Here is an 11,962-nt window from a genome sequence, read left to right on the forward strand (position 1 = left end):
ATGCAATCCTATCATGGTCTTTAGTGGTCAGGACTCCAACAGGTGCCTTCACTGTCCAGTGATTTTGTGATAGGACCTGTCTGGATGATGAGGTGTCAGAGTATGTGTTTTTTTGTTGTTGTTGTTTTGTTTTCTGCCAGTGAAAATGTATAGTTTGTTAAAAGTATCATAAATTACTTGGAATAAGAGTTCTGCTCAATGGAAAAGAAACTCAAATAGGTTTAGATTTTTATGGGGTTGAATCAGCCAAATCAAACACAGGCTTTCCTGAAGCTTCCAAGTTTTTAATGGAAACTCACGCTCTTCAGAACTTTGCTGCCTAATTATAATTCATGCCTTTTGCAGATACATTACAGGGTGGACCAAAAGGAAAATGTTAGATGTGTCCACTTGTGATTTCTATTGTGCTACTTGTGGAGTGCCAACTGCATACGTCGAATGGCCTGGTTCGTGCAAAGATACTGGCCAGCTCTGTGCAAAGACACAGGCCAGCTCTTGGCAGGTCAGACCATTTCAGGAAGAAGTAGCAAGAGACCCTAGCTTGCAATTTGCAGACTACACACTCAGATGCAGAACCAGACCACTGGAATATGATTTTGCATAAGCTACTAGGGTCAGAATTTAATTTAAAAGTCCTTTGGTATCCATAACTAACCCAATTCATTATTGTCATCAGAAAGATGCTTTTGAAACTTATAAAATTTTATTTTTAGAAAAGAACTTTTTCTCCCCCCACCTTTTTTTTTAAGGTTTAACTGGTATCAAAGGAGAGAAAGGAAATCCAGGCATTGGTACTCAAGGACCAAGAGGACCCCCTGGACCAGCAGGTAAGTCTTGCTACTTAATTTTAAAAAACTGTAAAATATAAATCTTTATATTCACTTGTTATCACAGGTGAGAAAATGGCCATATTTATATCCTTGTATCTAAGTGGAGTGGTTCTACTTCCCATTTATTTTACTGAGAGGCCAATTTGTTATAATAATCCTTCCCACATATGAACCCCCAAAGTTACAGCATTTTCTGGACTCTTGGTGGATATATGAGTTAGGCGAGGCTAGGCTAGGCCTAGTAGCAAATCCCAAATACTTTGTGGATTGACATAATAAAACTTTATTTTATCTTCACAAAGTTTGATGTGGGTAAGGTAGTGCCTTTCCATTTTGAACCCCATGACCTGCATCATGGCTCATATAGGCCCTGAGAGAAAGATAAAGAAGGCCCATGAGACTCAACTTCCTAAATATAATGATATACTACTTACATCCATATTTCAGTGGCTGGAACCAGTCACACATCCCCAGAGCTACTGGCAGGGAGGCATAGAATCTCAAGGAACATGAGTGAACATCACGAGCACCAGTTACTCCTGCTGTGGTAGTCTCACCAAATGAGTTTCCTGAAAATTTAGTTTAGTGTGCAAAATCCCACGCTCTTAAGATGATCCCCAGATGATCAGACCTGCTATTAGAATTATAATTTTGCTATTGTATGTTTAGAATCTCAGTCTTAGCCCCACTGGATCAAATGTTCTGATTTTTCTTTCCAGTCTAACAATGCTTTTGGAATATATTTCTAAGAGAGATTCCTGATGCAACAAGTCCATTGCCTCAGGAATAACTTCTGTTATTAGAGAGTTGGATGAGGACCTTATCTAGCATCATGCAGTGCACTGAATAGGTAGTTGTGAGCATTGAGTGAACAGAACTGCATGTGTCTGAGAGCAAGCACATGACTCAAATACAAGGGGATACTCATTCCTACTTTTCAGTTCAGTTCTTATTGAATAGTGTTATTTCTAGTTGAAGAATTTTGAACATTGTTGGAACCCAGGCCTAAAAACAAACTGGCACCTCACCACCACCCCCAAAACAAAACCCCAAAAAAACATAGCCTGACAAACTTCTTAAATACAAAAATATTTTAACCCCCCTCCCATTTTCATTCAATCTAAGATCTCAGTTGATATAAGGTAGACAAAAGAAATTTTAGGTTGATGTATTGTGTCTAATTTCAGACTTTTATTCCTCCAGGTAATTTCTTTCAGACTTAGACTAATTTATTTTAATTATCTGGGGCCACAAGCCAGCACTAATTTGCGTGACTCTTCTAACTAGATTATAAGGTTGAGATTTGCAAGAGATCATGTGTGTGCACATACAGGCATGTGCACGCCCATACATTGGATTCATAAGGAGCTGTACTGGAAAACAAAAGCCCCATAGAGAAAGCAAGAATGATAGTAGTTTGCTCCTCTCCATTAAATGCCCAAAATGCTATAGAGAAGAATGCACTTTGCTTCCCAGTCCTGAGCTATATGCTCTTCTGCCCAGGGAATCCAATGTAGGAAAAAGAACTGAGAGTAGGGAGAGGCTGATTAAGCCAATTGTTAAGATGCATAAGGTTACTTATTGTAAGAATTAGTTGATTTCATGGTGATCTCAAAACTCACTCTATGTGGTAAAAGATCTGTTCTTTCCTTTGTGGCTGCTTCTTAGGACCTTCAGGGGAGAGTCGCCCTGGCAGCCCTGGACCCCCTGGCTCTCCTGGACCAAGGGGTCCACCAGGTCACCTGGGGGTACCTGGACCACAAGGTCCTTCTGGCCAGCCTGGATATTGTGACCCCTCATCATGTTCTGCCTATGGTGGGGGAGGTAAGTGCTAAACTCTTGTGGGCTTTGAGCAGGTTTACTATGGTTAGGACCCAAATGGGGAGGGGGCACTATGAGAAGCAGAACAGTTATGAGAGGGAAACAGAGCATGACTGCCTCACAATCCTACCTTAGCCCAGAAGCATGTTCTATAAAGTGCCTATTACTGTATAGGCTTTTCCTATAGAAGCCTTAAGAGGACTTTTAAAATAATCGCACATCTAAGGCTTCCTTGCTTTCAAACGGTGATCCACAGAGACTTAGCCTTTGACCTCACATTTGACTATCTGGGGGATAGGGGTTAACATTTTGGGGGCCCTCATTCTGTTATTGCTGGGGTGTGATCATGATAGCCTATAAGAATTTATTTTTAGGGAAACCCCAAACTATGACTTCCCCCATAATTAGCAGGGCCTCTCAGATTCTTTCAGGTGACATCCTGTCTACCACATACATTTTAGGTGACCAAGGATAGTCTTAAGAAGAAACAAATCTGGCCATGCTGTCTTAGTCTCATCACTAACTACTGGACTGAGATTCTGAAATATTATGCTTCCTAAAAATATCTGCAGTGCATGCTGATGTGCTGGGGGGAGGGGCGGCTTTCTGACATAATTATTCTTGGAAGTTCAAGAGAGTGGTTCCGAGATGGCTCTGGGGCAAATGGACTTTTTAGTCAATGAATTTAAATTTTCTGCTTTAGGAGAAATTTAACCTTAGATGCCAGAGGCATTGGTCAAAGTTTTGCTGATGTGTTTTTCTCTGTTCATCTTTTCCCTCCCCATTCTCTCATATTCCCCTGTCCCTTATTAAGATCTGATCCCTTACAATGATTACCAGCACTAAAATGGAAATCCTCCACTCTGGCTATATTGGCCTGGGCATTTGGCTATGAATACAGAACTGTCCTGTTGACCACCACCATTAAGCCCCAACCCCTAACAATGGATACTCCCCTTTCCTGGCTCACCTGCTTCCCTTCCTCCCTACTTTGACATCTCTTGCTCTCTCTTCTCCAAACATGATAGAATGATAACATTGGAACTTAACAAATCATATATGTCAATTGTAACGGAAACTGGCTGTTTTAGGTCAGCCTGGATAGAGGGATCTGATTGTGTACCAAGGATTCATCCCAAATTCTTCTACGCAAAGGCTTTGTAATAAAGTTACTTACTGTGCCTTCTCCTCTTTCCTGACCCTGCACAAGATGGATGAGCATCTTTCTCTCTGACCTCTCCACTCTTCCCCTCCCCACTCATCCTGGTGATGGACTTCTAACATGAGATTGGTTTTTAAAATTTATTTTTTTGTTCATAATTCTGCTACATTTTCAGGGTTTCTTTTGTAAATAAAACATATAATATTTAAGCACTTGGCTCTGAGTCTAGTTTTCTAACAATTTCTCTAATATATCCTCCTGTTCCTCCTTTTACTAACCAGGAAACCTCATGGGGAAGGTACAAGAGGTATGGTGGGTTAGGCAGCTACAGCTTTCTACCCAAGCAGGATATCTCTGTAGTTTACTGACCAAATCTCTCTCTCTAAGGACCCCTATGAGGGGAGAATATCAGTTCATGGTTCCTGGGTCCTATCAAGTCCCCACCCCCACTTTTCCTCTTTAGCTCCCCATCCGGATCAGCCCGAATTCACTCCTGTCCAAGATGAGAATGAGGCCATGGAACTGTGGGGCTCCGGGATCTGATGGCCTCAGGAGACATTTGAAGACCAACAGCAAGACCTCTTAAAGACCTTTATTAATGAAAATGTTAAGTGGTTTGTATGTTATTTTGGGGGAGGGCCTCATATCTGCATCCCAAATTTCCTTTTTGGATAACATTCATATTAGAGTTATTATCAAAAATTATGGTTTTTTTAAAATTCACTTAATCTATGACAACATTAGAAATGATTTCCCCTAGCTGTTTTAAGGATATGCCAGATAATTTGGGTTTTTTTTTTTTTTTTTTTTTTTTGAGAAAAGTCCTCAAAGAAGAATTGAGAGAAAGTAGATTGAATTCTGGAATCTTTTCTCTATGAGATGATCTCAAGTTCTAAAATGCACAAGAGAAATATGATTGGGTTGGAGGGAAATGGGGCCCCCACAGAAAAAGAATGAATTCAAAGAGATTCACAGATTATATCATTTGCTCTGCCCCATGGGAATGACTTGCTAATAAGAAGAAGGATCATTGTTGGTGAAGCTACCTCTTACATAATTGATCTGATCTGTCCAACTCTAAGATTACTCAGTGACTGGTTTCACAGGTATCCAAAAATAAGTGCGAGAATATAACTTTAATGAATTTGATAATTTTAAACATAGATTGAGTTTTTCAATGGTTTTAGACTCATGTAAAATAATGATTTTTCACCAGCTCCAATGGAAAGTGATCTATCTTTGATGAAGGATTTGTTGGGCAGTATGTTCTAGGGCCTTCCTCTCCTACAGGGATTACTTTATGCAGATAAGTTTTTGCAAATCTGTTTTTATTCTTTTTGTAAGCAAATAAAAATTTAAAACAACATGTGGAGTCTTTGTGCTGCCTTTCTAAATGTCACCTTAAACTTTTGAGGTCCTAGTTGAGGGTCTGACCACCAAAAAAATCAAGAGTTGCTTTGCTTTACGTGATCTTTCCAGCTCTCGATCCCTCATTTGTTCATTCTGGAGTAGGAAGCTTAACAGAAGAAGCAGTGGGCTTAAGACAAGGCCAGCAAAGGTAGTGCAAATGTATGAGTGATCCTAAGTCAACGCTTATCCACGTTTGACCAAGGGACCCCTCTGTCTTTCAGTTTTGAAAAAGCCTGAAAAACTCTATAAGACAGAGTAGAAATGAATTTAGTCTAAGAGACTCTAGTCTTCAACTAACTTGTCTTTTTCTTATCTAAGTATTTGAGGAGGATTTGAGTCCTGGTGTTTGCTAGTTGAAAATGGAAATGAAAGAGAACCATGACTTAATGTATGCTCTTTCCTCTGCAACATCTCCCTGGTAACAGATGTTTTTAAAGAGTTGGAATGAGGACATTTAAAACCAGAATCTATGTACTTTCTGGGTCAGGAAAAGACTCATTAGAAGGATGGTGTCTTCTGACACCTTTTACTCCCACCACCACACAGAGGGTTAGAAGACCTCTGTTTTCCAAAGGATTCATTCAATGTTTTGGGTCTGTGTGCCTTTGGGGATTCAGACAAGTAGTTTTTTTGAGTCTTTGCAGAAAATATAATAAGTAGAAAACCAGTAGCCATATCCTTTCTGTTATGGTGTACGAATCCATGTTAGCAAGCAGGACCAATGAGGGGGAAGGGAAGGTTTCATGAGGCCAATCAAGACAGCCTGACCCAGAATCCCCTGAGAGACCTCTTCCAAGTTAAATGCCTAGTGTGTGATTAGTCACTTCATAGCTTGTTCTCAGATTTCTATCTATGACATGTAGTGAGTGAGTATAGAGAAGGACAGTCTATATATTTTAGGGTGCCCTTGTAAACAAATCGTTTAACATTGTGTCACACCAAAGACTCTCTAGATTGTCATAAGTGGTGAAATTTAAACCACTGGAGGTTCTAATCTCTTCCCATCATTCTTGAGTTGTACAAATACCTTTGGCTTTGATTTCTCGTGGTAATCTAAATTTGTTTATTTAAGCTACAGGGAAGTTTCATTAATTTGGAATGTGTCATCACTTGGACCCAGTGTATCAGATTTTTATTGAGTGAAATGTTCAAAATAAAAGGTGCAACTCAGATTTTGGATTTGTGTTTACAATGCATTGCCTGTAATAAAAACTGATTTTGAAGTGCATTTTTATTGAATTGCTTATTTTGGCAAGAATTACATCTTAATTCATAGCGTATATTGTTTTCTTAAAGTAAGAATGCATCATTTCACACAAAACAAGACATTACTCTTCAAAATTTTCATCACTTTGTTAGAGACTCTCAATGTCTTTGGGGAATAGTCATTTTAGAGTATTTTAGAATAGTGCTTTAGGGTCATTTTGTGCTCAGACAGGCCCTACCTTCCTTCCAGGACAACCCTCTTTCCTCCTTTCTTTTCTAATTTTTTGCCTCATATCTAATTTTGCTGTGTAGCACAGATTTTTTTTTTGGTTGAGGATAAAACCCCAAAGAAGAGCCATGTGAACTCTGGCCTCATGGAGCTTCCTTTTTGGTGCTGGAGAAAGACCAAGATGCGGGAACAGACAAACAAAATAAATTATAGATCATGATAAAATATATGAAAGACGCAGAGAAGAAGCCAAGGCAGGAAGAAGGAAAGGGAATAAGGGGTGACTTCTTCTGATTAGGTGGATAAAACCTGCTTATCTGCGGGGCTGATATTTAAGTGGAGTAATGTAGGTAAGGAAAGGTGTGGAGGAGAATTCCGGCCCTTGGCTTGTCCTCAGTTGAAAAGGTGCTTGCCATATGCAAGGAACTTAAAGAAGTCCAGGCGGCAGGAGGGTGAATGGAAGAGTGGACAAGATGAGGCTAGAGAAGAGCACAGGATTAAGTACAAAGGCATCATTTCACACACAAAAAGACATTGCTCTGTGTGTGTGTGTGCATGTGTGTGTATATGTGTGTGTGTGTGTGTGTGTGAGACAGATCTTGTGTGTGTTTTAAGTTAGTGGAGGCAAAGGAGCTCTTCCACTGTTGGAGCCACACTGTTGGAATTTTCTTCAAAAACTGTCGCTAGCAGTGCCACAGGCCAGGCTCAAGCCAAAGACTTCAACATTGTATCAGTTATAAAGCTGGACCAGGCAAAGGACCATCCTTCGAATCTCGGGAATTGAGCACAGTACACATTTATTTCTTTCTCACAGAGGAGATCAGAGCAACTGCCACCGTGTCTTGGCTCAGTGTTCCATGCTGCTTCTGTCTGGGACATGTACTTCCATGACTGCCATGGCAAGGGAGGGGGATCGTGGAGAATCATCTCCCTAAGCTTCACTCAGAAGTGACGTTCTGTGCTCCCACTCACGTGTCCTTGGCCTAAGGAAGCCTCAGGACACACTCAATTTCACAGCAGAGGAGTAGTAGGTCAATCTTCCCACATGCTTCAAAGAAAAAGAGAACTGGAAATACTTGTGAAAAGTCATAATATCTCCCATTTGAGCCTCATAACAGCCCCAAACCTAGTTCACTATTATCTTAATCTTCCCAGTGAGAGACAGAAGCACAGGCTGTTTAAATTACCTGAAGGCTCACAGTCTGAAGTCAAATCTAGGCATTCTGGCTGAAGATACCCACTCTTAACCTGTAGTCTATTCAGCCTCTCATATTGGTGATTCTTCAGGTTTAATGGCAAAAAGGAGAGGAGTGGACAAAAGCTTACTAGACTCTGAAGAACTCCCAGAGATTCTTTTTCAGTTGTCTGAGCTGAGAAATAGATTATTTGCCTTTTTTTTCCCAACCAAGCGTATCAGGTCATCTGTGGGTCTCAGCTTGAGAAACACCATTTTGAGATCTTTCTAATTGTGTGGTAAAGAATGGGTTGGAGGAGATCCTAGAAGATGAGAACACATCAGTGACAGGGATAGACGATGAGGACCATCTAAACCAGTGGGAGCAACATGGCTTATGAATGAATCAACTAGAAGTGGAGACTTGGAATGTACCTAGATTACCCGGCTCTTGAGCATAAAATGACAGGGTGCATGGAGATAAATCGACCCCGTAGGGAATTTTGAATTTGGGGCAGGGAGGTTGGAGAGTTCCGTTTAAGAGATAAGCTCAGTATGAGGTGTTAAATAGGCAAGTTGGAGCTTGGTAGAGAAATCGGGGGGAAGATTAATAAAGCAGTCATGAGTGTGTGGGTAGAATTTAAAGGCTAAAGACCATAGGATGGAGGTGGGATGAGTGTGATCATGGGGGTAGGGAGATTTCTCACTTTCTACACTTCCTTTTTCACTTTTGTTTACACAAATTCTCTAACTTGGTTATTCATACTTTTTATTAAGTATATTTAAGTGTATCTCTGAACCATATATTTTACAAGCTGCAGTTGTGTTGAACCGGTTGCTAACCCCTGAATGCATGCTCTGTCATGTTCCTGTGCCTTTGTCATGCTTTTTCTTCTGCAGGAAAGCCCTTCTCTGCCCCACCTCATTTAATGGCGCACTTAGACCCACTCTCAACTTTCAAGACTCTCCTGAGGTTCCCCTTCCTGTGTGATGCCTTTCCTAAGCCCCACCATGATCACTCAGACCACCATGACACCAGACTTTCCCTCTCTAGCTAATTCTTTAACCTCGTGCTCCCATCTAGTGTGCATTCTTTAACACATCTGAGAAATGCTCAGAGTGTGCTTGTTGCTTGACAGCTGTTCCATAAAGTACTATTAGTAGAATACTACTAAGCATCTCATCCTAGAATATTTTCATCCATAATCTGAGCCAGATCATATACTCTGCTTCTACTAAGCACAATTTTCTCTATAGGTATAAATTTGGGAGACAGGAAAAATGTCTCGAAGTAAATGATCATCTTCTATAGAAGCTTGCAAATTCATAGCTGTTAAATGTTTCAGAATGTGAAGGAAGCATTTTAATCTTGTCTTCCCAGAAATTTATTCACTCATGTGTTCACAGATTCATCTGTCACTCCATGCCTACTTGTATCCACCCACCAAACTTTTAATAAAACCCAATGTTGGTTCAGTCATGTCTTGGGATTCTGGAGAAGAATAGAAAAATATAATGTCATAGGAGTTCCTAACTTTCTACTCCAAGTTGAAGCAGGGAAAATAGCTTGGACCAGATACTGGAAGATTTTCTATTCCATACTAAATGTTCAGATTTCTACCTGAAGGCAACATGAAGTCAGTGCATATTTTTAAGCAGACAAGTAACCGGATTCTAGTCATTATTTGGAAGAACAACTTTGATTGGAATACAAGATAGGGTTAGAAAAAAATTAATGAAGATCTCTGCTAGCTTCTATTTTGGGCACTTCATATTAAGTTGATTTTCACATATTAAGGTAAGTATTCACTTTATCACAAATATTGGGATATGGAAAGGAAGTAACATCTCAGTTTACACACATACACAGAAGAGGCAAAGCAGTAATTTTAATTCTTTTTTGTTTGTTTCCAAAGTTTTTGAGCCCTTCTCTCTATATACTATGCTGCCTGCTACCATGGTTCAGTAGATGAGGGTCTATACCTCAGCAGTGCAGTGGTGGGGCAAGAGGAAGAGTCAGTTTTCAGGACTGTCAAGGAAAAATTATGGGAAGGATTTGGTGATTGATACAGAGTAACCGGATATGGAATAGAAAGTAAGAATGGTTTCAAGATTTCAAATTTGGGAGATTGGGTGAAAGATAACTTCACTAAATGAGATGGAAATTTGACCAGGAGGAGAGAATTATTTTAGAATGGAGTATTAGCTATGAGGTTTTTCTGCTTTTTGCAGAGTAAGTGCATTATTAGCAGAGAGAGAGAGACTTAAAAAAAAAAAAAAAAGCAAGATGGAATGATTTGAGATGACTCATTTAGGCTGTGACATCCAGTCAGGGCTTATTCCCTCTGGACCTGTCCCTACCAAGAAGGGTTGCTCAAATGCAGAATGGAGGTTTCCAAGGTCTGAACCAAAATATTTAGTTTAAAAAGAAATCATAACTTTTCATTCTAATTTGATCTGGCATTGGAACACTGGTGAAAAGTGTATATTTTTGCTAGACAAACTCAGAGTTTAGAGAATTCCTTTCCTCACAAAGTCCTGGTTCTTCTACACTCTTTAGAATGACTATATTACCAGTAATTAAGTAAATGAATATACATGCAATAATTTTTATATTATTTGCTTAAATAATATTAGAAATTTGGGTGATAAAACATTTAAATATATTATTAAATGAAAAAAGCAAGTTTCAGGAGAGTATGTATATTTATTTATAATTTTGTTCATATTTCCATATTGAAAATTCTGGTTGAATAAACTCCAAATACTTAATAGTGGTTACCTACTGATTTGGGGATTGTGTAAGACTTTTACTTTTTAAAGTATTTATCTCCCTTAAATATTAATATTTAATACTTTATATTGTTTGAAAAATATTTTGCAAAAAGTGTGTGTTCTCAGAAGCTCAACACTACTGGAAAATCACAAAAGATTTTAGAATAAAATCCTACTTTACAAAAAAAATCTATTAACTTTATATCATCATAATTAATGATGCACAGAATAAATGAAGAAAAATGGTCACTGATATTTTGCAACATAAATGTTCATTTTAAAAGCAGTATAAAAGGGGATATATATAGTACCAAGAGTGGTAGGAGGATTTGCTTGTTTGGGTAGCATTTATAAATGCATAAATGCTGCTAGTGGTTTGATTTCTCTCTGTATCTTACTATGCAATGAAAAACACATGCTGACATGGGTAACCATATTTCACTGTTTGTTTCTTTGTTTCATTTCATTTCATTTTATTGATTAAAAATATCCATGACCAATCTAGTAAAATCCTACTTTGTTAGCCTAACTTAAAAGACATTTTATAATGGAATCCAGAGCAGTAAAAATATTTTCTAAGCTCTAAAATGAACTCTGTATGGTAACAAAGCAAAAATAAGAGTGAGACAGAAAAAAGAATTATAATTACTGAAGACATTTATCTCTGTTTTTCAGTGTTCTGTCATCTGGCTCAAATTCAGTGAATCCTGATAAAATTGCACCCTGATTATGCTTTAAAAATTATGTCATAAAAATCATTAATTGGCTCAGCTTTCACCATGAAAATCATTAATGTTCAGATATGCTCAATTACTGAGTAGACATTGAAGAGAATTTAGTTTTTCAACAATTCATGTGTTTTCACTTTACCTGTCTTATTTTCATGCACATTTACAATATGCTTTGAACTGAGAAGTCTGGTGCCCAAAAGGATTGGACTTCACAAAGTTCTTTTTATGAATATTCCAGTATCAGATTTGGATACCACAAGAGAAGTCCTGCTAACTAAATCTCCAATGTCTCTGGCTGCCTGCTGGTATTCTTGGAGTCTGGCTGCAGGTCTTATCTTTGCTTCCACTCTCAAGTATGAGTAAGTCTTATCAAATAGCAGGAGGCCACAACTCTGGAGATTGGGAGCAACAAAAAAGCTAGAACAGTGGATACAGTTCAAAAGCTAGCTGTGCAGGTAGCCATGGCAGTTTGCTGGTATCTTGGGGGAAGTTTACTTTTCTTCTCCTGAAACAGCTACCCATTGTCCATTTCTACAAATGCTTTCTGAAGGAATTGGGTGGATACTGCATACTGAAGATAGCTTTTAAGGATGGGGAGTGATAAAGGTGACCATTAACTTAGCA

General features: G+C 38.8%; 1 protein-coding gene across 5 annotated transcripts in view; it reads left to right on the top strand.

The window, feature by feature from the left end:
- Positions 1 to 6,451, top strand: part of Col14a1 (collagen type XIV alpha 1 chain) — a 201,008-nt gene extending 194,557 nt beyond the window's left edge. For 3 of the 5 annotated variants that reach the window (XM_048802064.1, XM_015486420.2, XM_015486421.2), the window contains exons 46-48: positions 750 to 827; positions 2,499 to 2,654; positions 4,277 to 6,451. In XM_048802064.1, coding sequence (XP_048658021.1) covers positions 750 to 827; positions 2,499 to 2,654; positions 4,277 to 4,356 — 314 coding nt within the window. In that variant the 3' untranslated portion in view covers positions 4,357 to 6,451. The other 2 variants (XM_015486422.2, XM_015486423.2) reach the window with 2 other exon arrangements.
- The last annotated feature ends 5,511 nt before the right edge of the window (positions 6,452 to 11,962 follow it).

Source organism: Marmota marmota, unplaced genomic scaffold (genome assembly GCF_001458135.2).
Source record: "Marmota marmota marmota unplaced genomic scaffold, marMar, whole genome shotgun sequence".
Classification (NCBI taxonomy): domain Eukaryota; kingdom Metazoa; phylum Chordata; class Mammalia; order Rodentia; family Sciuridae; genus Marmota; species Marmota marmota.